Genomic DNA, 26,967 nt, shown 5'->3' with positions numbered 1-26,967 from the left:
GGAGCGGCACCGAGCTCCTACCTCCGGCAGGGCGCAGCCGAGCCACGCTGCTCACAGCCGCCCTTCGCTACGCTTCCTCCGCCGCTTCCCCGCCGCTCCGCTCCGCTCCGTCGCGCCGAGCCGAGCCGGGGACCGCGGCGATGCAGCCCCCGCGGACGGAGACAACGAGCACTGCGCCTGCGCGGGGGGAAGGGGCGGAGCGCGGCCGGCGGCGCGGAGGGCGCATGCGCGGGGCAGGAGTGCGGGCGGTGACCCGGCCGCGCAGCCGCACTGAGCCCCGCGAAGCCGCGGAGGGGCGGGGCCTTCGGTACCGGCACGGTGCCCGCAGTGCGCATGTGCCCGCCCTGGCTTCAGAGGGCGGAGCTGCGCATGCGCCGCCTGTGGCGGGGAGCCAATCGCTGTTGCCGCAGAGCATGCTGGGAGATTTCCCCCTATATAAGTGCCGCCGGCCGCCTCATTCTGTCATGGCGGTGGGGGCGGCTGTGGCTCGGCTGTGGCTCTGCTTGCACCGCCTCTCTCTGTTTCCTTCTCCTTCCCATAGCTGTTGTTATCTCTCTTCCACCCCCTGTTTCTTTCATCCAGCTTTTTGTCTTCTCCTCGTTGCTCTGCTGAAGGCCCGGTGTCTCCGTGGGCCTGTGGTGCAGCTGCTGGGCTGCGCTTCGCCTCAGAGCCGGTCCAGCGTGAGGATACCTGCCTTTCCTCCTCTGCCTGCTCCTGGTCCTTGACCTGCACCTGTGGAAACTGGAGACACGAGGGCACTGAACAGCCATCCCGAGCCTCCCTCCGCACCACCGCAGGCTTCTGGGATTGTCCTCTCGGGTGGCTCCCGCCTTATGTGTTTCCAGTGTCTGATCAGCCTCAGGTGAAGGTGTGGATTCCCTCTGCTGAGTCCCTCTTTGAGGTGTCCTAGGCTTGACTGAGAGCCAGCAGCTGCTCTGGTTTTCCAGTGGAAACCAGCACAGAGCATAAGACTTCTGAGGTGCTGACTCACTGGGGTTGTCTGCCTGGAATGATGTTTGCTTTCGGAGCAGCAGATGAATACCTGATGCCTCCAACTTCCTTACCTTCCAAGCTCTCTTCCCTGAGGGTGCAGTGACTCAGTGTCCCCAAATGCAGGCTTCCCCCATTAACTACGGTCTGCAGCGCTGGTGCTGACCTGAAAAGGAGAGTCTAAAAAAGCTCTGCCACCTTGGGTGGCCCGGCGAGGCCTCGGCACAGGGAGCTCCCCTTGCCCACGAAGCACCTTCGCAGAGTCACGGGCTTCTCTCCGAGGAGACAGATTCCTTTAAGAGCTGCTCCTGAAAATACCATCGCGGATGCCAAACCGAACCACAGAGCCAGCCAGAAACGCTGCTGCTGCGTCACGGTGACTCCCCCCAAAGCACGTATGGTATCAAGCAGGCCTGTGACCAGCTTTGCCCAAAACCACGCCATGTGCTCGCACGGTGGAGCATATTTCAGAGCTGCTGAAAGCGCTGCATCTCGCTGCAAATGTGGCAGACAGCAGGCACCCACTCAGCTGCTTTTTTAGCAGACTGGGAGTGGGCTGAGCAGCGCCGGTGGACTGGCTGCCGTGCAGATCTGTCCGGCTGTACTGCTTTGGAGTCACTTGGGCGTTTGTCTTTCTCGTTGTGTTTGAGATCCCGCAGACGCTTCGCATGCATCCAGCAAAAGTGATTCACTCGTGCTGGATTTTCTGACAAAGCTGGGCTGACACAGAATTAGGTTGCTGGTCTTTGCCTCCAAATCTGTTTCGATTCCTCTCCAGCACATCACAGTCTTGGAAACTCTAAAAACCCTTTAAAAGTGAAGGCTTCCACTTATTCTTGGCTTTTGAAACCTGCTTAGAGCCGCCTAGTTCTGCAACCCGTGACTTCTGTAGACCACAGGCATTCCTTACTCCCACTGCAGCACAGCGAGGGGAAGTAAGAAGCTAGGATAATTTTGGAGAGCTGGAAGCTGTATTTCCTAAACTTCTGAATCAAATTTACAGCTCAATTCTATGATCTGTGTCTGTTTTGCCATCCTCAGGCCAGCCCGAAGATCTTCACTGACTCTGGAGGGGAAAACCTGTTGTAAACTGAAAGACAGGATCAGCTTTTATGGTGAGACGGCGGGACGCTGACAGAGTTATCTGCCGTTGTAGGAGCCTCCCAAGGGTGGACTCTGCCCGGCACCTGCTGTGGAGACTTTAACATCTTGTTGGGAAAGAACCGTTTGGGTCAAAGGCTCTCTAAAAGAATGAGAAGATGAGCGCTCTGCCTACACGGAGCTTGAACGTCGTCGTGCTGCCCTGAAAGCTGCAAAACATAACAGTTGAAAAGAAGAAATTAAATTTGAGTCAAAACTCACGGAGGTCCGGGCGTAGACAAGGCTGGAATAGCATTTGCTAAATATCCAGTAGGAATTACAGCAGCGCTGTCTTAAAAGGCATCGTTAAGGTGGTAAAATGAAACAAATTAAGCACTAAGACGTTTGGGAATGTAAACATTGAGGCTGCTTGTGCAACCCGATCTGTCTGACATATCCTGGTGTCCCGGCGCAGTCTCCCATGATGGGATATGACACTGGAGCCGCAGCAGCTCTGCTGCGCCAGCGGGGCTGGGCACCCGCAGGACCTGTTTGCTGCAGGACTTTGCCTCGTTTGTTGCAAAATCTGAGAGATGCAAAGGGATCGAAGTAAAAGTCTTATCGTTTCGTAAGAGCTCCAGCCAGAGGCAGCTCCCGTCCTTGCTCCTGTGAAGAAATCTGCATGGGATGCTGGATGGGGCTCTTAATCCAGCTTGGTTTGGGTGTTTGCTGGTTCTTTGCAAAACTTTCTGTGCTCCTGACTGGGTTCCAGGTGCGGGGTGCTCAGAGCCACAGCTGAAGCCACGAAGCTGCCCTTGGCGAGCACAATGCGAAGTCGCCCAAGGATATGTCGCCCGGCCTCGCTCTTGGCAATGGTTTTGATCATTAGAACTGTAAAATGACGCAGGTGACGAGCATATAAAATAATTTCGTTCTGAATATTTAAAGCACGCACAAGGGATGTCTGTGCGAGAACACGACAAGGAATCTCGCTCTTCCTAAGGGTGCTTAGTGATCCCAAACTCTCTTGACCCCTTTAGCTCTTAGACACGCTGCTCTGCGTCAAAATAAGAGGAGGTTCCCAGAAGAGACGTATACGTGACCCAAGCACAAAACCCGCTGCCAGAACAACTCCAGGAGATGCCCGAGAGCTCAGCCCGGCGTGCAGGAGAGACGGACCCGCAGCGGCAGGAGCCCGAGTGCCCTCTCCAGCGCTGGCCCTGAAGCTCTCCATAAACCACCCTGTGTTTCACAAGGGTTGTGGGGCTGCGGAGCTAAGACTTCTGGCGTGTAGCCAGAAAAAGATTATTTTTCAGATCTGCGATCCACTTTCAGGTCGAGTGATCGCCGAAGCCTCAGGCAGAGACCGTCGGCCGCTGGGGAGCAGGCTAAATCTTGTAGAAGAGATGTAAATCATGGGGTCAGGAAGGAGCCGACGCAGCCAGCGTCTCCTTATGCGAAGGACTTCACTCAGGCAGGTTTTTGGCTACTTGACAAAATTATCTGGCTCCCAGCTGCTCTCCCATCCCCATCATATTGTCAAGCCTTGCCCAAAGTCTGTGTTTTCCATCCGATCTGGTCCCACTCCAGGCTGCCCAGGCTGACAGGGATTAATAGTCCTTTAGGCTGTGAACTCCGGGATCCGGCTGGCGGCTGCAGAGCCCCGCATACTCTTTGCCTGACACATCGGTGTCTGGCAGCTCTCCCTGCTCCGCGTGACAGGATGGGTTATCTCAGCCCGCAGCCGGGTCTGGGAATGGATTTTAACTGGTTTTACATCTTTCAGATGTCCAGTGGGAATTCAGGCGCCTCCCTTACAGAAGAGACGTAGGTCTGCTACTTCCCTCTGAAGCATCCTGGCTGAGCTGTTTGCCATTACACCTTGTAGGAAAGGTGCGTCACCCCCCCAAAAAAGGGGTGAGCGCCAGGGCTGGGGTCGGAGGATGGGAGCACCACAGTCCAGACACACGGTCGTGTTACGACTCGGGGAGTTTGGGCACCTTCTGTGCCACCACAAGGCGTGCTCCTGCCGACGCCAGCGACCAGGAGGTGGCCGTTAACAGATGCTGTGCGCCTCGGAGCTGTAAAAGCTCCAGCTGACAGGGAGAGCCCGTGTCGAGGAGCTCTGGACCTCCACCGGCTTTGCTGGCTCCTCGTCTTGCCGTGAGGCCAGAGGTGCCAGTGCTGTGCATTCGGGAGAGCTGAGCTCGGGATGTTGCCTGTCCAGATCCCGCAGCCCCATTTTCCTCGTCTCCCATGTGAGCGAGTCCCTGGGCTTCTCAGGAGAAGGGCCTGCAGACCCTGGGAGCATGCTGGGAGCGTGCCGGATCGGTGCCCCGCTGCGCTGTCCTCCCGCAGGGAAGAGGGGGCAGAGGCACCAGGACATCCCCCTCCTGCAGACCCTCCTGCAGCATCCTCAGTTCCCTGCACTCTCCCCGCCGAGCAAAAACACCCAAAAAGGCTGTAAAATGGACCGCAGCTTCTCCTGGCCCAGCAAAAAAACCCGCTTGCCCTCGAAGCGTGTCCTGTTTGACTGCAAGCGGGGGCTTAGCAGATGTTTTAAAAGCAGCTTAAAAAGGACCCGAGCGGTGGCAGTGCAGCCGAGTCCGTCTGTCAGGGGGTGTCCGTGGATGCTGGAGGCTTAAGGACGTGTTTGCCCGCTGTGCTTCCCCCCACGGCCGTGTGCTCAGCCCCTCCAGCTGCTCTTCCAGAGGGAAGGAGCTGAGCTGGACCGGGGGAACACGCTTCCTTCACGCTCTGCTGGCACATCCATCCCAGCTGGAGCTGCTGGGAGCTTTCCCAGCAGATGGGGCCTCTGAGCCGGCAGAGCTGCAGCCGGGCTGGGATCCTGCACTGCTGGCCCAAGGCTCTCAGAGCTAGCCCAAGGCTCTCCGGGCTGGCCCCAGGCTCTCCGGGCTGGCTGCTTCAGGGACCGGCTGCTTCAGGGACCGGCTTGCCAGCCAGGCATCCCATGGCTTGAAATTACCGCTCCCCCTGCCAGGACTGCCCCTTAAGATCCATTTTTGCCGCAGCTCTACACCTACTCCCTATCTCTTAACCGCAGATGCCTCAAGAATTTTTGCAAGAGTGAATTTTTAGCACTTATTTGAAATAGCGGCAAAGTGGGGCGAGGCCTGGGGAGGTGAGAGGGACCCCGGGTTGCACTGGTGCAAGGAGATCGTGAGCACGCAGGTGAAGCTGTGCGCGTAAAGGAGGCTGTCGGAATAAAATGAGAGTATTGGGCTTGGCAAGATTAAAAGGTGGTTTTGGAGCGGGAGCAGCGTCTTGCGGCGGCAGGGAGCGGGGCAGGGCGATCCCGCGGGGATCCCAGCTGCGGTGGGGTCCCCTCCGCTTGCTTTCCGCGTGGCTCCGAGGCGCGGGAATGAAATGGAGGAGAGAAGGGGGGGTAGTCCCCCGTGACAGAGGAGCAAAGCGTACCGCCGTGCCCCTTCTCCCGGGTGGGTGCTCTGCCTGCGCGGGGGGATGCGGGAGCCAAGAAACCCCCCTAAAACACCCTCCTCTTCAGGCTCCGTTCCTGCCAGGCTCAAGCACGAGCTGTCCCAGAAAGCCTCCGCTCTGCTGCAGGCAGCATCCTTCACGTTTGTCCCTCGCTCCTGCCCAGGCTGGCCCTGGGGACGAGGACAAGGACACCTCCCCGTCGCCCGCTGCGCCTCCGCCGCAGGAAGGGACCCCCGGGCTTCGCTTTCCGCCCCCTCCCCGGTGCCGGCTGCGCCCCCGCCAGCTGCAGCCTTGGGGCTGGAGCGGGAGGCGAGGGCCGTGTCACAGCCCCTGCTTTCCCACGGTCCCTCGGGTAATTTATGAATTCATCAGCGAGCCCTAACGAGGGTGACATTTTAGCGGCTGCGGCTCTTCCCCCCCCCCCCCCCCCCGCATTGTCCCCCCGGCGTGTGACAGCCCCCACCCCAGCCGCCAGCCCCCGGGGACCGTGGGGGTGTCACGCTTCGTGACACCGGCGCCGTGGCTGGGGACAGCCTCCGGCCACCCACCCGTGCCTCCAACCAGCCCGCGGGCTTGCCCGCAGCTCCGGAGGAGGCCAACCCCACCATGCTGCTTCACGGCGGGGTGAGCTGATGCACGGCTCCTCAGCTGGGACACTGGGAGGACTGGGAATGGGAGAACTGGGAGGATGGGGAGCCCCAGTGCTGGCGGTCACCCACACGGTCACGCCAGGCTTAAAAGTCCCAACAACTGATGTTGAAATGGCTGAGCGCCAGGGCCGCATCCTTCTCCTGCCCAAGCCCCTTTCCCTGCCTCCGAGTGCCGCCACTGGGCTGGGTTTAACGCGGAGCAGGGCACGACGGGGACCGCGGGTGCGTCAGTGTCCCCGCCGTGCCACCGCCCCTGGTCCCCCCAGCCCGCGGGGGGGCTCTGTGTCCCCCCTGCCCGCGGCGCGCCCTTGGGGCAGGAGAGCAGTTTGGGAGGAGAAGGGACGTTTCTGGGGCTGGGGGGGTCTGTGAGGGTTTGGAAAGACCCAGGCACAGGAATGGGGGGAAAAACCAGAAAACACCCGATATCCGACCCCCAGCACAAGGCTTCCCCCTCCCAGTTTGAATGGCTCCCAAACTCCCTCGAAAAGAGAACCCTTTTGGGCGCTGCTTTGGCCACCAGTACCCCCAAACCGGCGCAAATCCACCCCAAAACGGCAGCAAGACGTGGGAAGGAGGGAGGGAGAGGAGCCTGTGGGCCCAGACGGGGAGACGGCGGGCGCGGGGCTGGCGGGACGAGCGCCGGAGGACGGGGCTGGCTACGTGCAGGGGACGTGCAGCCCCGTGTCCCTGTTGGGGACAGAGCAGGGGGACGTGCAGCTCCGCGTCCCCGCAGAGGCCAGGACCGCGTGCGGCACCCAGGGAGGCCGCGTTTGCCATTCCCCCGCCGGCGGCGGGGCCGGGGCGGTGCGTGCCGGCGCGTCGGTGGCATTCCTGGGCTAACTCGGGCGCTCGATGGCCTTCACTGACCTTGCGGGGCTGCCCTCGCCCGGTCCCGGTCCCGTTAACCCCACGGGAGCGGGGATGGGGTGGCTGGGGGCAGAGCCGTGCCCGTTTGCACCAGGGTCCATGCCAGGATCTCTCGTACCCCAGAGTGACCCGGGAGCCCCCAGACCACTGCCCCCGCCAGCTCGGGTCCTCGCCCCGCCTGCGGGCAGGAGCTCCGGCGCCGTGGGGGTCCCCGCGCCCCAAAAAGCCGAAGGGGATCCGCAGGTGGGGGTCTGGGGAGGGTAACTGCGAATCCGCCGCAGCCCAAAAACCCCCACAGGCAAGACCCCACGCACCGTCCCCTTACGCCGGGGGGGTGCCCAGCACCTCCCTGGATCAGGCCCTGTGGCCACGGGCTATTTTTATCCCGTCTGGTGGCAGAACCCCGGTCCCCAGCCATACAAGGAGCCGTCAGCCGCCCTGGGGACGGGGGTGGGGGGGGACGGGACGGGACGGGGGGGGGGGGGGAGAGCTAATTTGTCCCCAGGGTGCCACATTTCAGGTGACCCAAGCGGATGGCAGCGCCCGAGGGATTGTCACCTCGAGGAGAAACAACCTTGCTCGTCTTACATCCCCGCGGCCCGCCACCCCGCTCGCCTCTCGGGGACACCTTGGGATGTTTCGTGTCCCGTCCTGTCCCGTCCCGTCCCCGCTAGCCAGCCCCTATTTCTCAATTCGCCCCCGAATTAGCACCCGGTGATGAGCAGGTTCCCGACGGATGAGGGCACGCGGTTAGAAATAGCTCGCCGCTTTCAGCCATCGATGGGAGCGTGGTGGCCACGGGGCTAGTGCAAACATCCAGACGTTGGGCTGGGGGGCCAGGGGAGGGACGGATCCAGGGCTATTGGCCCCCCAGCCCAGCCGATCGCGTTTTCCCGGGAAGCACATCTCCCGGTCGGCCAGGAGAGCTAAGTGACATGCCCAGGGACATCCCGGACACGGGTGGCAGAGCCACCGGCACTTTACCGGGGGCCATCCTACTCCGAAACAGGGCTCTGGTCTGCAAATCCCCCCGCTTTTGGGGGCAAACCTGAAGCTTGGGGGGGATCCAGCCCACGCAGCATCCCTCGGCTGAGCCCCCCGAACCCCGTATCCCCCAGGAAGGACCCTCCTGCCCCCCCCAGCATGGGGACCCCCCTGGCCGGGGGAGGGGGACCCTCCCTATTTCAGCAAAATCCCGGCCAGGAGGGTGGAAGGGGTTTGGGGGAGATTTGGGGGAGATTTGGAGATTTTCGGCACACCCCCCCCCTCTGCTGTGGGGCTCCCCACTGGTCGGACCCCCGCTCCGGTGCCAGGGAGAGGGGCTGCTTCTCCCACCCAGCCCCTCCGTACCCCCATACGGGCTCCAGCTGGGGCGGGGGGCACCCGGCAAAGGCTCAAACCCCCCCAAACCCACCCTGGGCAGGGGCTGGCTGCCGGGTGTGGGGACCCCAAGGAGGCTGCGGGGACCTGGGAGGGCTGCGGGGACCCCCGGGAGCTGTGGGCACCCCCCTGGGGGGCTACAGGGACCCCTGGGGAGCCGCGGGGACCCCCGGTAGCTGCAGAGACCCCCCTGGAGCTGTGGGGACGCCCGGGAGGGCTGGGGGGACCCTCGGGGAGGCTGCGGGGACCCCCAGGAGGCTGCGGGGGGAGCTGCGGGGACCCCGGGAGGGCTGCGGGGACCCCCGGGAGCTGCGGGGGGAGCTGCGGGGACCCCTCGGTAGCCGTGGGGACCCCCGGGAGCTGCGGGGACCCCCGTGGCCGTGACACTCACCGTCCGAGGGGGTCGAGGGGCAGCGGACCGGGGACCGGGGGTGGTTGGGGACCCCGTTTTCGGGGCGCGGAGCCCCCGCTGCCGCCCGCCGGCATCTCTGGGGGGGCCGGGGCGCGGGTGCCCGCCCGGCGCGGCCCCGGCTCGGCCCTGGCAACCGGCCCGGGCTCCTCACGGCGGGGGGGGCGGGCGGGCGGACTCCGGGGCCGGGGGGGGGGGGGGGGGGGCTGGGGGGGGGCCCCGGGGGCGGCGCTGGGGGAGCCGGGGGGTGCGGGGTTGGGTCCACCCCGGTGTCCCCAACCCTGGGGGTGCGGGGCTGGGTCCCCCCGCCCCGGTGCTCCCCCCCCCCGCACCGGGGGTGCGGGGCTGGGTCCCGTGTCCCCCCCCCCCCGAGGTGACCCCAAAACTGGGGGTGCAGGTGGGGCCCCCCCCCGGGGTTCCCCCCCAGGTACCCCCAGCACCGGGGGTGCGGGGCTCGGCCCCCCCGGGGCTCCCCAACACGGGGGGGGGCGGGTGCTGGGTCCCGCCCTCCCCGGGCGCCCGGGGAATCCCCCGCCCCTTTCGGTGTGTTTACATCAACGCGCCAATCAGCGGCTCCCTAGCAGCACTCTCGCTCGAGAGGTTTAGTGACGCCTCTTCCCATTGTGCGCGGCGCCCGCCAATCAGGCTGCCACCGAAGGGGGCGGGGTGATCTTGTTATTTACATGTGGCTGGCCACGCCCACCCCCACCGCGGTCCCGCCTGTGTGACCCCACGTGGGGGACGCGTGCCCCCCCTCCAACCAATCGGAAGGCTAGGAGGCGGATCCGCCTCTCCAATCAGAGGGGCGGCAGAGAGGGTGGGACTTAGAAACCGGAGTGGCAGCGGAGCGGTGGAATAGCGACACGCTCGCACTCTCCTCCGCCCAACCAGAGGGCGGGAGAGGCTGGGACGCGTGGCGGGTCTGACCAATGGGATGCGAGGTGCGGGGCGGGTGGGCGTGTCCCCGCCGCTTGGGGCGGGCGGCAGCGGCGGCGGCGGCGGCGGCGGCGGCGGTAGCGGAGGGCGGGCGCCCGCGGAGCGGCACCGGCCCGGCCCGGCCTGCAGGTACGGAGACACGGCCGGAGCTCCGGGACAAGCCGGGAGCACGGGCCCCACCGACCCCCGGCAGCCTGCGGGCCTCTGGGAGCGACCACCGGGGGCGGGGGGGGGCGGTCGGTCGGTCTGGCGGGCCTCCGGTGGGCGCAGGCCGGGTAGGCCTCAGCTGGGCCCGGCTTGAATTCAAGCCCCGTTGGGCGATGCTGGAAGGCCCCGATCGCGCTTCGCACCTCTGTCAGCACGACTGAACCGGTCCTCAGGCCAGCGGGGTCGGTGGCACGCTCCCATCGCCTCGAAGAGGCGATGGGAGCGTGCCACCGACCCCGCTGGCCCACGGTGCGAGGACGGTCTGCATCCCCAGAGCACACGGTGGGACAGACCGCAGCGATCCCACACGCCGCCGTCGCTCCAGAGGGACCCCCAAGGGGATACGGCCGAGCCAACCCCCGCTTCGTCCCCTTTAGATATTTTTGATGAAGCGCCGGCTCTTCAGGTTTCAGGCTGGCGTGCAGCGACAAGTCAGGACAGACAGGAGCATCGCGGGCAGGTAGGGAAGCTTCTTTCCGCCTCTGAGGCGGCGGCTGTTTGACAGCTCCGTGTCCCTTCGGATTACGGCCAGTCCAGATCCTTGTTCCTCCGTTAGCCTTGGCCGCAGAGGTCGCAGAAAAGCCTGCACGAAGCCCTCGGTTGTGTTCATCTGCTTCTTAATAGCTCGAGACAAAAAAAAACCCCACGTACTACAATCTGGCATTGAAAACGTCCACGTTTCCTTTCTGTGCAAAAAAAAGCCAGCGGTTTTTCCCTCTGAAGAGCTCCTGGGCAGCAAGCTGAGGGGACAGCCCTCGTCCAGGCTGAGCAAGGAAGAGCCAGGCGTGCGCGCGCGCCGTATCCGAGATGCACACGTGTCCTTGCGGGATCCCCCGCGTACTTACTTCAGACGGGCAGAAAACACCGTCCATACGCAGGCGGACAGCGTATCGGAGCGCTCTGTTAGAGGGAGCTGGAATCCCGTGCAAACTTTCAGACTTTTGTTCTGGAAGCGAACGGCCGAGGAGCCGAGCAGGCTCGTTCCCCTCCCCTGAAGCAGCAGTTTGTTTCCCCCTCATTTGGGGCCGGCCGCGGGACGGTGAAGCGAGACCCTCGGCCGTTCGCCTCCGGGTCATCCATCACCCGCCAGGCTGGGCTGGCCAGTCCCCGGAGCTGTCAGCGCGCCAGCCCTTTCCCCGGTGTTAATTTGATCCGCGCCGGTGTTGTCAACAGCCAAAATCCAGCTGGCAGCCGCCAGCCAGCCTGCCCAGCGCCCGCTCTTGGTTGGTGTTGACAGGGGACGTTTCGTCAGGTTTTTGGTGGCCTGGAGAAGGGTGCCGAGCCCCGGCAGCTGTGACCGTGCTGCCATCCGAGGGAGGGAGCAGCAGGAGCCAGCACGGTCCAGCCGCCGAGGTGCAGCCCCGAGCTCCCGAAACGCGGCTCGGATCGCCGCGTCTGCCGCGCTTCTCTTCCCCGTCCCCGCTCAGAGCGAAAGCGATGGCGCGGAGGGCCCGCGTCCAGCGCCGGGACGGGCGAAGCTCGAGGTGCGAGTACAACGCGCGCGCTGCGAGGTGCCTGGAACGGTGCCTCCGTGTCGGGCCTCCGGCACAAACCGAGATAAAACTGCTCCTGCAAACCCGGAGAGCCCTGGCGAAGCGTTCAGTTTGCTGCCCTGATCTCCGTTTCCAGCCGCTGCTGCAGAAATTGCACCGCTGGCTTTTTCTGCTCTCGGTTCTTCCCTCTGCCCGCAGCCGGGCAGGCAGGGAGCGCCGTCCCTGCCGTGGATGTCCCTGCGCGGGAAGCTCGTGGCGCGTCCGTGGGCAGAGCGTCTCCCGGCTCCAATCCGGAGGCTTCTCCTCCCAGAGCAGAAGTGGCCGCGACTGCCCGGGGAGCTGGAAGGTGCTGCTTGATGGATGCTCTGTTTTGAAGTCTTTAAAGTTTCTGTTATCAGTTCCCTTAAAGAAATTACGGAATATTGCTGCCCACGGGCTCACGTCGCTGTGTCGCTGCTGCAGCGTGTTGCGGTGTTAATCCTGGTGAGCAGCAGGACCCGTTCGTGAGCTGTCAAGTGCAGAACGTGTCGTCTTTGCCTGAGATTAAAAGTAGCTCAATGAAGAGCAGTGTTTAGGATGAATTTGAAATTAGGTTCCTAAGCGTTTCTTGGACACGGCTCAAGAGCGCGTTCGATGTTTCTGGTGGTTTCAAAGTGACGGCGGGGGGGGATCTGGCGGCACTTCGCTTTGTGCCTGAGCAAAGCGGGGATTGTTCTCGTGGACGCAGATTAAAATAGTGCAGGATGAGATTATCCCCCAGATCAGAGATGGAAATAGGATGCGGTTCCTCAGCAACTGAGAGATCTGAAAATGGAAAGCTCCACATCTGCTGCGGGCTGCGAGCAGGGACTGGCACCCCCCCAGTAGCCCAGCAAGCGCCAGAAGGGAGCACCAGGAGTCCAGCCTAACTTTAGAAGTCCAGACCAGCCTGGAAGACTTAACTAATTACAGAGGGCTGAAGACAGCGGGGAGCGCTGGGTGACTCCCAGAGGTCTGCAGCAGCTCGCCAGCTCAGCGCTTCAGCGTCGGTGGTAGGGAATAAAACCTGAAGCACCAGTATAATAGGAAGGAGAAGCCTGGGGAAAAAAAATACTTGAAAGACGTCCCAGGGTGGTGGTAGAGCGTGGGCTGGGCCTGAGCCGGGTTGCAGCCTTGCAGAAAAAGCCAGACCCAGTCACGCTGGGTTCCCCGGCGAGACCCAGCTGGAAGCAGAGAGGAGGGAACGTCGCGAGTGCCATGCGGGGCAGCTGGCAACGCTCACGGCTGCCGGAAAAATCTACAGGGCTGGGAGATAAAAAGTGCAGCTTGGGACTCCGAGGTGCAGAGAGCTTATCTGCAAACAGAGATTAGAGCAAGGTAATCGCTACGTTTACTGTGCGAGGCGCAGGTGGCCAGGAGGAGAAGCTCGTGGAAGGAGCCAGGGCGTTGGAAGCGGGGCTGAACCAGATCGACCTGTGGAGCGCAAGAAGTACGTGCGCGAGCTGAAATGGGAGAATCCGGACGCTTGGGAAATGAGGCTAATGAGTTGCGCTTCTCTAATTGCTGCTTCGGAGGAGTTGAGAGGTGGCCTGCAAAAACGTCCAGCCCTCTCCTCCCCTCCTTGCCCCAGCGCTGCCTGGGCACGGATCAGCCCTGGGCTTCTGGTCGAGGACTTCAAACCAATTTGCTCACGCTCCAGTATGCCGCTTCTGCGGGAAGCGTTTCTGCACTGGTTGAGGGGGGGAAAGATAGTGGGTTTCTTTTTGTGAATGCTCTACAAGTTGAAATTTGAGTGTTGTTAAACCCAACGCGCGGCTGGGATGAGGGTGCAGCAGCGCAGGCTTGGGGATGCAGCACTAACCTCTTGCCTTCCCCCGTGCTGCCAGCCCTCGCGAACCTCGCCGTGCTCCCAAGCGCTGGCAGGGCGGTGGGGAAGGAGAGGAGCCGTGAAAGTGCACGGAGAAAGAAGGGTTTGGGTTTGTTTATTCTGAAGTCTGGGTTGCGCTGGGTGGGTTTTCCTGCTGAACGACCAGTCCGTCTGCAAACACAATGATTCCCAAAGCTATTTATAGAGCTGGGAGCCCTGGCCGGCCAGCCTCCTCCATCACGTAACCCGGCGCTCCCTGCCGAAGCGGCCTCCGCCGAGGTTTTGGCTCTGGCCACGCCAGCCCGGGAGGGTAAGGAGGACCATATGTCCCTCGCCTTGAGCCAAGAGCCTCGAGCCAAGCGCGCAGCTGTGCTCCGTTCTCCCGTCTGGTGCTGACTCGTTAACTCTTTGGGGGCGAAGAGGAGGAACGTGGCTCGTGCCGCGCTCGGCGTAAGAGAGGGACGCTCTCACAGGGGCAGAAACCGGCCAGAAGTGGGACTCGTGAAGGGCCTTGCCTTCCGGGAGCTCCTCAGCCCTGCTGCGACTAACCCTGGTTTGTTCTGCTGTGTGTTACCCTCCCGAATTAGGTAAGGAAACGGTCTAATGGCCTGCCTGGAGAGAGCGGATAACCATATGTGTAATTCTGGGGTATTGAAGTGCGTTATCCAGATTATTAATAACTCGCCATGCCTTACGCTGCTCCGTCGCAGGAGCCTGAAGCGTTCCTGCGCGTCCGCTCTCCTCCCAGGACAGCTCATTCCAACCACAGTGCGATCTCGCCGCCTGCTGCCTCTCATCCTTACCCCTCTCCTCCCGAGGGACGGTGCCGCAGCCCGCCGACCCGCTCGAGGCGGACGTGCGGCGCTGCCTGCCTGCCATTCCCTCCGCACGTGGCTCGCTGCTGGAAAAATGCTTGCCTGTGAGATCGGCTTGCTTCCCTGCCGCCCCGACGGCATCGCCCTGCGTTATCTCCTTCTCTGCATCAGGCTCTCGCCTCCTGCGCTCCTCTGGCAGCACGGCGGGTACCTGCGCCTTCGCAGTTGCTGTCCTCTCGCTCCTCTGTCTCAGCCTGGCCTCCCTCGGGGTCAGCCACCCCCTTTTACACTACGCTTGGGTGCTGCCTGCTCTAAGGAGTCCTTCCCCACCTCCTGCAGAGTCGGTCCACAAAGTTTCTGCCCTTCTTGCATCAAATATCTCAACGTGGTGACAAGGGGACCTTGCTCTTGCTCTGCTTCATCATTCCAAGGAGCGGGAGCTGAGTGGGACGAGGCAGCGGTGGGACGAGGCAGCGGTGGGACGAGGCAGGCCGTTTGGCCTCACAGCGCCTGCCCTGAAGCAAGGGCAGCGTGTCTCACGCAGCACAACCTGCCCTCCTCGGCGGGGTTTGCACCAGCGCGGTGCAGGCAGGATGGGAGCGCAGCTGCAGAAGTGCAGGCAGAGGAGGCAGGGAGGTGGGCAGAGGGCGGGCAGCTGTGGTACCCGTCCGCTGCTGCCAAAGGGATCAGGTGAGGGGCTGGGGCAGAGGGAGCAGACCTGCCCCCGGCAGCGCTGAGCTGCTGTCGCATCCGCTGGCTCCGGCATCGTGCCTCCTGCTTCTCCCCCTCGGCTTCGAAAGGCAGGTAACGCTCACAGCCCTGCAGCGAGCTCTGCGGCAGGGCCAGATGATGCCCAGCCTCGTGCCTGGACCACGGTGCTGTCTCTGCACCGCAGCACGGGCGCTGAGGCACGTCCGCACAGACACGTGGATGTTTCCTCCAAAAAAAGTCATCTTCTTTAGACGCCGGCGGCGGCGGGATGGTGGTATGGTGTTGGCATCTTCCTGCGCGAGCCGCGCTGATTAGTTTGTCCTCAGATGTCTCGGTCGCTTGTGCTAATTTGCCTCGATGACTATTTCCAGGCTAATGAGCCAGGACCGCCTGGTAGCCCCAGCTGGGGTCAGGTCCCGGGAAATCTGTAACCTTGAAGCGTTGTGCCTTTAAGCATCGCCCAAATAGGGGCCGAATTTCTGTTTCCCAGCTCATGTCGTCCAGTACCTTTTCCAAAGGAAACCCACCTTGCCAGGCGGCTGTTCCAGCCCCAGGCAAGTATGGGAGTAACGATGATGATGTTTGTAAAGACTGGCAGGGACCTCCCGGGCCGCCTCCCTGCCTCGCAGGCAGCCGCACCGCGTAGCTCCTCGGGATTTGCTGTGCTCCGGCTCGGGACGTGCAGCTCTCGGGAGGCGGTTTGTGTGCTCTGGATGTTTTCTGAGCTCTCAGTCCCCAGGTTGAAGATTACTTTTCTTTTTTTTTAAATCTACTTAATTTTCCAGGGGAAAGGAGAAACAAATCCAAGAAGCCTTCGTTATAAGAAAGCAGATTTTTTAATTTATTTTAGTTTTAATGGGGAGCCATGGCTCAGAGCAGTAAGCTTGCTGCAACGTCTGAGCAATACATCAAAATTACCCTGGCTCGGCGCGTACTTGGTAGAGCGTCAACAGGCTGACAGTTGCAGCGCTGCTCCAGTGACTCAGATAAATAACACGCGGACCAAAACATACATCGAGCCTGGCTCGGCCAGACTGGAAAATGCACCCTTGGAAGGCGCTTTTCCAGGTGGGGATGGCTCCGCACAGCCGGGGCTCCTGCGAGGGGCTGCTGGCACGCCCCGAGCACCGGCTCATGGGGCAAACTGTGACCTTTGGTCCTTCGGACCCCGCTGTGAAAAATGGGAGATAAAAAAACCCACTTTGCTCAGGATTTTGATTTTTTGTCCCTTTCGTGTTTGGGCTGCTGAAGCAGTACATCACATAGGTCGCTCCTGTGCCGTCACTGCCCGTGCACGTACCCCGGCCCCTGGGTCTCTTCGTGCTGTACTGGCCAGCACCGACGGGAGATTTGGGTGCCTGTCTTCCTCTTTGGTGAGTTTTTTCACCCAGAATATTCCCAGTGGACGTGCAGGCTGTTTCCCCCAGCAAAGTGTAGGTGCATCGCTCTGCAGAAGGGCTTCTGTCTCGCTCCGTGACACTTAAATGTCCGTGCTGGCCTCTCCGAGCTGGGGGTCCCGGGCTCTCCGTCTGCCCCTTAGGGGCTGGTGGAAGCTAAAATCGGGACGCCGAGCTCAGCCGGCATCCCCGGACCCTGCCCGCCCCATGGGAGCCCTTCGGTTCGCTCCGGGCACCAAAGTGGGACGTGTGGATGGCCAAGGGGCTGCGGGCTCTGCGCGGTCATCGGGATGCTGGCAGCGCTCAGGGCTGCCCTGCCGTTACGATCTGTTTGTGCTGAGAGCTGCCGCCTTTGCTGCTCCCCGTCCGCCTGAAAAACCTGTCCTGCCGACGGGAACCGCCATGAAAGTCCTGCTGCTGCATTATAAACCTGGGAGGGAAACTAGACACAAGCCATCCTTTCATGTCTCTGCTCCCAAACCACAGCACGTCGCCCTCCTCTCTGTGCCAGGCCAGCCGCCCTCCTCTGCCTCTCCTCCTCCCGCAGCTCCCCACGGCCGTGCCGCGGGTCCCGGCTCACCCACGGCAAACGCTCGGGGAAAACCCTGTTCAGAAAGAGCTGCGAAGCTCTGCCGAGAGCCGGCACCACGGGAGCAAGGTCTCTTTGCAGCCAGATTAGTAAGGAGTGTGCAGTCTGGGGAGGGAGACGAAGCTTAAAAAACCACACAAAACGTAAAATTAATTGCAAAAACCTTCCCTCCTCTCTCGTGCTGCTTCTCCAGCTAAACTGTTCTCTGCAGCAGCTGGTACAGAGCCGCCGGACCAGCACAGGCACCTCGCTTTGTCCCTGGCCAGCAGCTGCCTGATCTGCAGGAGGGCTTTCGGCTTGACCCAGCACCCATCCTGCCTGCCTGCGTAGGGGACCCGGCTCTGGGCGCTGTACGTAAGCAGTGAACCCCGCCGGCTCCTCCAAACTCGTGCGTCCTTGAGCTGCGGGCTCTGCCTGTGCAAACATCTGCGCTGGCGGCGAGAGAAGCAGGCGGGGAGGAGGGAGAGCTCCCCCGTCCAAACCTTTCGTGCCTTTTCGCTTGCTTTGCAGCTCTGTTCCCCCTTCCCTGCGACTCTCCCCTGCCAGACTGGAGCTGTCTGCCGTCAGTAAGTCTCGCTGATCACGGGAGAGCCGCTGTGTTGGCTTTGGCACGCGGGAAGTGTCTGTGCTTGGTTCGGAGCCTTTCTTGCTTCTCTGCAGATAACAAAGGCTGCTTCAGCATGGCCTGGTGCCGTGTCCCGAGGCTGCAGGCAGCCTGAGGACGTCGCTGCTCTTCCTTTTCCCTTTCTTTTCCCCTTTTTTCTTTCCCCGGGAGCAGCTGCGTTAAAGCCGTGCCACTCTTGGGGACCCAAGAGTGTCAGTACGCAGGGGCTGCGCACCTTTGCTATCGGCGGGGATGCTTTTCGGAGAGTAACGTGTGACAGCAGTCGTGTATTTCTCTGTGTTTCGGATTCCTCCCAAAAATAAGAATAATCTGCTTGGGCTCTAGAGCAGGCTGCGTTTAACGAGGAGCGTGGGATCCCCGCTCCCGGGTGACTGGAGCGGCTGCTGGGATGCAGATCTGAGGGCAGCTGTGACTGGGGTGGAGACAGAAGAGCCGGGGCTCCGGCGGGGGTGTTGCTCTCACAGCCCTGTGGGGGCTCGTGGAGGCTCTGAGAGGTCGTCTAATTTGTCTTCGTGGTCCTAAAGCAGGATTCGCCGTACCTGGCCCACCCTGGCGCCCATCACTAACTGGTCCCTGAAACTTTTGGGGAGCGGCTTGTCCCCCCGCAAAGGGCATTAGTTCCCATCATCGCTAGTGGTCTCCCCGGCCTCGTTCCCCGCTCCAAATCCGATTGCTGCTGCTGCAAAACCCCTCTGTATCCCCAAGGACAAGAGGCTGATTTTCCTGCAGCCTCCCTCTGTACCTAAAGGGCTGCTGTGCCAGGCTCTCCTCCTCCTCGAGGCCAACCTGCATCCCAAGAAGTCACCTTTTCCAGCCCCAGCTCAGCCGGGATGCGCTCCAGTTCATCCCTGTGCCCCAGTGCTGTGCTGCAGCTGGGCACAGCTCAGCTCCAGATAAAGCCTTTACCAGGGGAGAGTAAAACATCCAGCCAGCGTGTCATTACGTGATGTTTGGACGTTTTTCAGCAGGGTTGTGCTGGCCTCAGTCCGCGTTTCGCTATTCCATAGGATTTTGCTATTGAATTATTGTCTCATTTATCCGTCTGGGCGTCCTTCGCTCCGTCTGCTCCAGGGAGCCTTTCGGAAGGCGAGGTTTGGGACTCCCTGAGGTTTGTCTTGCTTCAAGCCGTGCTCCTGGGACTCTGAATGCCTGCTTTAATAAAAAGAGCAGCCTTCATGTCGTAAACCAACAGGCTTTTGCGAAAGACCCTCTAAAAATAAAGAAATTACAGCGGAGAGAAAGGGACGCGAACTGGTGCGCGTATGTTCTGCCAAAAAATTCAGTATTTTGGGGTCGGGGGCAATCTGCTCCCGTGGTGGTGGCGCGTTGACTGCCGGGATAACCCAGTTGCGGCCTTTTGGTGGGTTTAAACTAAACTGGATGGATGGGGTGTGGGGCGCCGGTGCCTGTCCCAGCCCTGTTCACACCTTCTCCGGGTGAAGTCACCCCTTGCTCTAAATCCAGACCACGTACGTTCAGACTATCCCTGATGGGTCAAACCCATGAAAAATAAATGCTGCCACTGCCAGGGAGGTGTAGCGCTGCTTCCAGCGCTTTCAAGGAGAGGAGTCGGGAATAGTGCCGTGCCTTGGAAAAAACAGCCTGGAAGCAGCAGGTTCTTGTGCGGGAAGCCTGAGCTGTCGCCCATCAGCGCAGTGGCGAGCGTCCATCTGGGTGGCTGGCGTGGGCTGGGGGCACAGGGGTCCCCGGCGGCTCCCTCACCCCCTTGTTTCTCTTCCCAGAGTCAGTAATGATGAATGGCTCCGACCTCGCCAGTACGACGGCGTCCAGTCCCAAATCCAAAGAGGACCAAGTAGTGAACGGCCACGATGAAAAGGAAAACAACCCCTTTGCAGAGTACATGTGGATGGAGAACGAAGAAGACTTCAACAGACAGGTAAGACCGGGAGGGTGGTTGCCAGCTCTGCATTTCTGCGGCTAAAATTGAGGCGAGAGTAGAGGAGAGGGAAAGGTGTCCTTTGATGGGCACCGTGAAGCGTGCGTGAGTCACGGCCGGCGCGGGCCCTGCACGGAGATGGCGGCTCAAGGGAAGAGTCACCCTGTTTACATTGGATCTGCCTGTAAGGCCATGGGATGGATAGAGTCGGAAAAAAAACCTCACGATGCCTTTGACACCCTCAGATCTTTCTCAGAGGGACAGTGACAGCACCGTCATCTTCTCCTGTGCTTTGCTGTGATAGCAGAGACCTTCGCTTTCCACATGCTCAGCTGGAAGGAGAGGACCAGCATAAAAATCAGTGCTCAAAATTTGAGAGCGTTCGTAGCCTGGCTAGCTCAGCAATGAGTTCTTGCAGTTAGCGCCTCTCGTTTCGGGTAGAAGTCTCCATTTCAGTGAAGCAGTCCCAAATACGCTTGGAGCGGCCAGACCGCTTGGTAGGAGCCTTGGCCGCTAGATGCTGTGTCCGTAACAGCCAGCTAAGCTCTGGAGAGCTTCTGGTAGATCGTGGATTTGAACAGCTCTTGCTTGTGGAATAACGATGCGACCTCCCGAGCTGGAGCAGAGGGAGCGGCCGCATAGCGTCCTCCTCGTGCTTCTGCTTTGGGTCTTCATCCAAATGCCGAGGCAGCATGAGGCAGCAGGGACGGGCTTGCTGGAGGCTCGCTGGTCCCTCCTGCCATCATCCCAGCAGCTGGAGAGAAGTCACACAGCTTGAACTGGGCGAGGAAGGAGCTTGCCCCTTCAGCTGGCTGAGCTGTGCTACTGGCAGGACACCTGAAGTCTCCTGGACACTTGTCCCCTCCTTGAAGCGTCCCCACGAGCGTGGCCAAGCACCAGGCTCCCATCACCGGGGTGTCGGGAGACCGGCAGGGAGGGACCTCTGGAGCTGCGGGCAGGCTGGGCGGAGGGATGTCACGTCCCCACCGCACCCCTGGTCACCAAAGGAGGATTTCATCAGCTTGACTGGTGTTCTCAGCAGAAAATCTCCATATGGTAATACTTAAGTCTTGTTCCCACAGGAGGAAACTGCAGCCGCCCGCTGACAGTAACTCCCGGTGAGTCTGCAGCGGCGGCCTTGCGCCGCCCCACATCACGTTAGCAATTGTCAGCGGGCTGTGACTCAAAGCTTTTGTTTTATTTAATGACGTGATTAGGCAGCAGCCGGCCCCCACAAGCAGCTGTGCTGATGGAAATGTGCTAGATTAATTAGTTAATGTTTGTAAAGTGCTGTCTTGATTAAAAGCCTGATGAAGGCAAAGCGCAAAGCAAACCATACCGCAGCTCCCTGCCGGAGGGAGCGTCCTGGGGCGGAGGAGCAGCCGAGGCAAGGCGGAGGGGAGCATGTGCGGGCGGAGGGAGATGGAGGAGGGGGGAAAATGGAGCCAAGACCTCAGGGCTTCCCTGTGGTGGGCACTGCGTTGCCGAGATACTCGCCCGTGCTTTCCTGGTCTGCCAGCCATCGCTTCTGCCCTTCGGCTCCTTAGCGCTGCCCTGGGAGCTCAGCCCTTCGCCCAGCTCCTGGTGAAACGCTGCTCGGGGGAAAACGGTTCACACAGAAGCTGGAGTCGCTTTTTAAGGGCTTTGAAGCCCATGTCTCTGCTGGTGGGGCACCAGCTGGGGTAGGGAGAGCTGTCCTGCGCCAGCATCTCCGTCCGTCGGAAGGCAGCGCTCCTGGACGGAGCCGTCCTCGGGCTGGCGTGGGTGCTCACGGGGCTTGGCTCGGGACGCTGCGCCTCGTGCCTCTCGTCTGGCTCTGCTCTGCTCCCCGGCCGGAGTCACTCCCGAGTGCCCCCGGGAGCGGATGAGACACCGGTGATGGGGGCACGGGGTGGGGGACAGCAGGCACGTCCCTTTCAGTGGCAATGGTGGCTTCTGCCGCCTTCACGTCCAAGCCCCAGTGGCTTGGGGCTGCTGTAAGGCCTGGGGCTGAGTCTTCCCCCAGACCCACTTTCTCTTCCATCTTCCTCAGCTCTCTGAAGCCACGCTGCTTCCCCGCTCCCCCCGCAAGCGTTCCTGCCGTCCGGGCACCGAGCAAGGGGAACAGGCCAGTGTTTGCAGAAACCCCCGAGCTTTTTGGCACAGTCCTCCCTTATTTATGCTAGCGACATTCCTTTTCCCATGGAGCCAGCACATCCCAGAGGGCAAAAAGGGAGTGGTGGGCTCTTGTTATGAGAAGAAACTGCCCTGACAGCAGGTGAGGTTGGTGCAGAAGGGCCTGGGGCGGGAGGTGACAGAGCTGCATTAAATAGCACAGGAAGGCAAAGAAGAGCCCCGAGCACATACTAAACCCTTTCCCTCCTGGTTCGGGTTGTCACGATGCAGTGCAAAGGAGCTGATGGTTGCTGGCTAGAGGGGTAGCAGGTAGGTACAGGTGCGAGCATGTCCAGGATCTCTCCCTCCCTGTCCCCTGGTCCAGGCCCGACGTCATCACCGCGTCCCCGGCGCGCAGCCGGTGCTGGCATGGGCCCCGATGGCCGGTTGCGTGCCCCAAAAAGGCTCTGGTGCGGGAAGGGAAACGGGGTGCTGCTGGGCTGCCGTCAGTACGGCGGCAGCGCCGAGGCTCGGAGGAGAGGGAATGTTCACCTGGGTTTGAAGTGCTGCGAGATGCCCAAAGCTCCGGGCTCGCGCCGCCCAGTGCCCCGTAGAGGCGCAGGATCCCAGGGCCGTCGCCGTCACCGTCCCTGCCGGGGCGAGCCAGCAGTCCTGGGGTGGGTTTTTTGTTAAATAACCCATTTTCACATGCTAGTGCCAGCATGTAGTTTCAAGGACAGCCTCTGGACACCCAGTTGAGGACAGCGATGGAATGGTTTGCTAGCGGTAAAGGAGATTTTCCCCTGCCCTGAACCAGTTTCTAAGGCTGGTGGAGCGCAGCAATCCAGGAGCTGAGGCTGGAGACAGCGTCCAAGGCTTGGTGACTGTGAGAGCTTGGCACGGTCCCCGCAAGGAGCTTTCCTGCTTGTGATTTAAAATGTAGCAGGGACTGGCTGTGAATAACCTGAAAACTGACAGCTCCGGAGGTTTCCCAGGGTTACCTTCCCAAGCCGTTTCTGATGGGCAGGTCTCTAAAGGCCGCGCTGGGGCAGTGGGACCCCGGTAGCCCACCGGTGGCAGGGGCTGCCGGCCCGTCCCCGGCTCAGGGGCTGCAGCACAGGGCGCGGTGGGTTGCAGAGCTCCCCTTTTCCCCCCCAGGAAGCCAGTTGCGGTTGTAGTTTCTGCTTTCTGGTGAAATGGAAGCTTTTCAGAGCATTTTGTGTTTCACGGATTCACTCAGCCCTCTTGGACCCAATAACAGCTGCTCAAAATCGCGCTGTTTTCTGGCTCTCGCCCTGTCTGCTCATTTTCTGGCGGCCACGTGCCTCTGAAGCAGGAGGCCGCCGGAGGCACGGGCTGCCCAGCTCGCTGCCTCGCTCGCTTTGCTCGAGTCAGCATCCAGAGAAAACCAGCCTGGAAGAGGGGAGCAGCCGGTGAACGCGACCCACTGGTGGTACGCGCCTGCTGGGGGGTAAGGAGGGGAACCCGGCCCGTCTCTCCCGCCTGGCTTTGCCTGCGCTCCCCTGCGCCGGGAGCCCCAGCCAGGCCCCGTGGCTTTCCTCGGCCTCGGGAAGAGTTTTCCTGCGGTGGAGATGGCGTCATCTGTGGCGCGCTCGACGGGAGCCGACTGCCACCCTGCGTCGGTGCTTGTGGAGCACCGGTCTGCTGAGGGGGCTGAGCAGAGCCGGTTTAGCGAACCGGAGAAGCACGGGAAGCAAGAAAACAAAATACGGGCTGGCAGAGCTGCAGCATCGCTCCGCAGCAGAGGATCCGATCCGCACGACGACGCGCGCCCCTAGCACCGCTTCCCAGCTGTGATTTTGTTCGCCATCCCGTTCATTTTGCAGCAAGCTCTGCTGGAGTCTGGCAGCCTGAAATCCTCTGCGTACGCGGATGCGCCTGGATGTCCCGTAAATCCTATCCCATTCCCGCCCGGATTCGCCTGGTGCCGTGAGCTTGCAGGCTGCATCTCCCCGCCCCGGCGGTCTGCAGCGGCCGGGAAGCAATGCCTGAGCACGGCTTTGCTCTGCTTAAAAGTTGCCGGGTTTTGTTCTCTTGCACTTCCCGGGGTTGGCTACAGGCACGTCGACAAAGCCGTGTTCATCTGGGTTTGAGATACAGCTCTGGCTCTGCTGCAGTGTTTCTGAGGCACGGACCGGTACCCAGGTGAGGTAGGCGCGCTGCAGGCTCTGCTCTTACCAGGTGGGGACAGCGTATGGAAAACACCAAGATGCCTCGTCTGTTCCTGCGACTAACGGCTGTGTTTGGGCAGGTGGAGGAGGAGCTGCAGGAGCAGGAGTTTCTCGACCGCTGTTTCCAGGAGATGCTGGAGGAAGAAGACCAGGACTGGTTCATTCCATCGCGCGACCTGCCCCAGGGCATGGGGCAGCTGCAGCAGCAGCTGAACGGGCTCTCCGTTGGCGACGGCCACAGTTCGGAGGACATTCTGGTAAGGGCCTCGGAGAACGCGCTGCGAGGTCTGGCGAAGAGCAGAGCGCTTGTCCTGGGAAGCAGGGGGGATTTCCATGGGGGTTTCCATACTGGCAGCGGGCTGTCGGTGCAAGGGCTGGTGATAACGCACCGGCGCTGCCGCCTTTTGGAGTTTCCTGCGAGGCTGTTCGTTTTAGCCACGTATGCTAAAGACAAAAGTATCCAGCTTTGCAGAACTCGCTTTCCACAAGTCGTGGGACGGCGCTGCCGCTTGCACGTGGGCTGGGCTCTGCTCCCAGAGCGAGCCAGGACCTTTCTTGCCTTTCGGGCAGAGCTGGGGTGTCCTGGCAGGCTGGCGAGGTACGGGAGGACCCTGTGCTGAGCACCCCCAGCCTATATGGACATTTAGAGTGGTGAAAACCTGCTGGGTGGCTGGAGGAGCAGCAGCGTTAAGGCAATGTCTGTTTTCACCCCTGAAAGCAGGAATATGCCGCAGGGCTGCAGGGACCAGCACGGTGGGGGCTGTTCTGGCCCAGCCCTGCTGACCGTGCTCAGGCTGAGCTGCTTCACCTCCCTGCTTTACCGTGGGTGCGGATAAAACCGCCGCTCGCACCTCGCAGCGCAGCCCCCCGCAGCCCTGCGCCGAAGCAGGAGCAGGGAGGGGTAGAGACAGCGGATTCTCCCGTGTTTCCCCCCCAAAAAACCCAGCCTGGGAGTAGCTGCTTTCGAGCTGGCGCTTGTTCAGCAGCGTCTGGGGTGCCGCGGGTGCCTCCAGGGACACGAGGGCCCGGGCAGCCGCTCGGCACGCCCGAACACCCGTGACGGCATCCTCGGCGAGCGGCTGCCGGGTGCGGGTCTGCGGGGGGTGCCGGTATTTGGACCGCTGATGGGCCCCCGCCTTCCCTCTTCTCTTCCAGAGCAAAAGCAACTTAAATCCAGATGCCAAGGAGTTTGTGCCCGGCGTGAAGTACTGACCGTCAAGGCAGGCTTCGGACAGACTGTGTCCCTGCTCCGGCGGCAGGCGGCGGGGGAAGGAGGGAGGGGACCGGCCCCCGGCTGGACTCTGCGCCGTAGCGGAGTTGCTGCATCGTGGCGAAATCTTGCTCTACGCTTCAAGTACCTTTTTTTTTTTTTTTCTTTTTTTTTTTTTTCTTTTTTTTAAACTCTTCCTTTGTATCATCTATCACCTTCTTTTTGGGCAGTTTTTGCTTCCTAGGACTTGCGGCCCTTAGGTCTGCCCTGGAGTCCAGCACTCCTCTGCTTCAGAGGCCCGTTTCGATGCGTGCTTCAAACCTGCTAGTGGAAAAGTCATGTTTTCTTGTTCAAGTAGAATTTGTAGGGATCCCCCTGCCCGCCCGCTCCCTCCCCAGAGGCAGCGAGCCTGGGCCGGGAGCCACGCTGGCTTTCCCTCTTTCCGTTAAACAGGATTTCTTTCGCTAAAGGCAAAGTGAAGTGTAACAAGACCGTAAACCCGAAATTCCTCCGAGCAGCAGCCTGCCCCAGCTCTCCGGTAGGTGCTGAACACTAACTCATACGCTTCTCCATCCGAGTCCTCCCTGCGTAATCGGTTGCGGGAGCTCTTCGGGGAGAGCAGGCCCGTCAGACATGACCCCAGCTGCCCTTCCCGAGGGAAGGCCTGCTCCTGCAAACACTTCTCCTTCAGGAATTCCCCCCTGCCAACTCATGAGCTTATCCAGCATTACGAGCTGCGGCTCTGAAGCATCCCTACCTTCATTTCTCATTGAAATAAATCCAAGAAAAACTGAATAGAGCCCCAAGAAGCACCCACAGACATAGACAGAGAAGGTGATGGGCAGCGTTTTGCGGCCGTTGGTGAGCAGCATCCGTGCCTGGCGGGTGCGCTGGCTCCTGGGGATCCTTCCCCATCGGCAGGAGCTGGCCAGGCTTCACCTCCCCGAACCGCGGCCCTGGGCGCTGCTGGTATTTTAAATCGTGTGTGCAGTGGGCTCCTTCGGAGAGCCAGGGTCAGAAATCCGCATCCAGAGGAAGCAGGAGCTTGTCGGCGAGGGGCGTAGCCTAACGATTAAAATAGTTACTGGCTCTAGTAACGCTGGGGCTGAGTTCCTGCTCATCCGTGTAAATCTCACCTCCCGGGTGCAGTTACTTCCAGTGTTCCCTTTACTTAAACGGAGTGGTTAATGGAGGGGGATTACAGATCCCTGCGGGGTTCGCAGAGATGGAAGCTAATGGCCACTCAATAGCCAAGGGCTTGCTCCTTCTCCATTAGCTCGGCACAGCGAGGCCGGCGGCCGCGGCTCCTGCCGCCGGCGCCCATCGGCGAGCTCAGCGAGATGGCCCGGGGTTATCGGACCACGAACACTAATGGCGAGCGGAGGTTGGAGCCGATTTAACTGAGCTGCTCTCCGTGCAGTCCGCTCCGTAACTCAACAGAGCTCCCGTCTCCCGCTGCCCGTCTTAAAACCAGCACTAAACCCTGACACCACCGCAGCTGGAGCCGGCGGCCTGTTGAAGGTGCCCCCCTTAAACACTGCTGCCCAGCAGTGCTGGTTTGGGGTGCGTTCTCATTCCCCAGTACAGCCCGTGCCTCCGCCGCCTGCGCGGTCGCCGCCGGGGCCGGAGCTCCGGCTGCGCCCAGGGCTTTGCGGGATGTGCTCCGGGGCACGGGGAAGGGCAGCTGTACGCTGGGCAAACTTCTTTTGTAGCGGTAGCGCCGTTTTTTCCCCCTTTCCCCTTTCTCTGGTTTCTATTTGATTTCTTACAAACAAAAAACAAACCCACCCGCCCCTCTGATGTGCTGTAAATTTCAGACAATGCGTTATTAAAAATAAACTTTTTTTGGAACTGAGCGGTGCAGAAGTCTTGCCTGGCGAAGGGGTGAGGTCTCTGTTCCACACCAGCTCCTCTCGTGTCTCAGTCCCGGCGGGAAGCTCCCGGAGGATCCCGTTCCCTCCGCTGCGGAGCCGGGGCAGCGCTGGCTTCCAGCATCCTCTGCCGGGGGCTGCGGCTCCCCTGGAGCTGGCTGGGCAGAGCCTGAAACGGCTGGCGGAGGAAACAGCTCCGCTTTACACCTGGGTCGGGAACTTGGCACTGAGAAAATCAAATTTAAAAAA

General features: G+C 61.2%; 2 protein-coding genes across 13 annotated transcripts in view; one reads left to right on the top strand and one right to left on the bottom strand.

Annotated features, from left to right (window-relative positions):
- The window catches only part of ZNF638 (zinc finger protein 638), a 64,520-nt gene extending 55,557 nt beyond the window's left edge, over positions 1-8,963 (bottom strand). For 2 of the 9 annotated variants that reach the window (XM_087736072.1, XM_087736071.1), the window contains exon 1: positions 22-1,056. In XM_087736072.1, the coding sequence (XP_087592198.1) occupies positions 22-335 (314 nt within the window). In that variant the 5' untranslated portion in view covers positions 336-1,056. Of the gene's footprint in view, positions 1-21; positions 1,057-8,817 lie in introns of those variants that run through there. The other 7 variants (XM_087736061.1, XM_087736065.1, XM_087736060.1 and 4 more) reach the window with 5 other exon arrangements.
- An 819-nt stretch (positions 8,964-9,782) lies between these two features.
- PAIP2B (poly(A) binding protein interacting protein 2B) lies at positions 9,783-26,702 on the top strand. Of its 4 annotated transcripts, none has more exons than XM_087736930.1 (4): positions 9,783-9,900; positions 19,197-19,351; positions 23,718-23,894; positions 24,793-26,702. In XM_087736930.1, the coding sequence occupies exons 2-4, from the start codon at positions 19,205-19,207 to the stop codon at positions 24,847-24,849; spliced, it is 381 nt and encodes a 126-aa protein (XP_087593056.1). In that variant the 5' UTR covers positions 9,783-9,900; positions 19,197-19,204; the 3' UTR covers positions 24,850-26,702. The 4 variants fall into 4 exon arrangements, with proteins under 4 accessions (XP_087593056.1, XP_087593059.1, XP_087593057.1 ...); XM_087736933.1 differs by lacking the exon at positions 9,783-9,900 and adding an exon at positions 10,371-10,438; XM_087736931.1 differs by lacking the exon at positions 9,783-9,900 and adding an exon at positions 12,497-12,939.
- Positions 26,703-26,967: the final 265 nt, after the last annotated feature.

Source organism: Nipponia nippon, unplaced genomic scaffold (genome assembly GCF_047370975.1).
Source record: "Nipponia nippon isolate SJK-2023a ecotype South Korea unplaced genomic scaffold, ASM4737097v1 scaffold_6, whole genome shotgun sequence".
Lineage (NCBI taxonomy): Eukaryota > Metazoa > Chordata > Aves > Pelecaniformes > Threskiornithidae > Nipponia > Nipponia nippon.
Note: the sequence above shows the minus strand (reverse complement) of the source record. Positions and strands in the feature narration are given on the sequence as shown.

Excerpts from the sequence above, each read along its gene's own strand:
- PAIP2B (XM_087736930.1), top strand. The coding sequence starts at position 19,205 with ATGATGAATGGCTCCGACCTCGCCAGTACGACGGCGTCCAGTCCCAAA. Across the intron at positions 19,352-23,717 it reads AAGAAGACTTCAACAGACAG|GTGGAGGAGGAGCTGCAGGA; the intron begins GTAAGACCGGGA and ends GTGTTTGGGCAG. Across the intron at positions 23,895-24,792 it reads ACAGTTCGGAGGACATTCTG|AGCAAAAGCAACTTAAATCC; the intron begins GTAAGGGCCTCG and ends CTTCTCTTCCAG.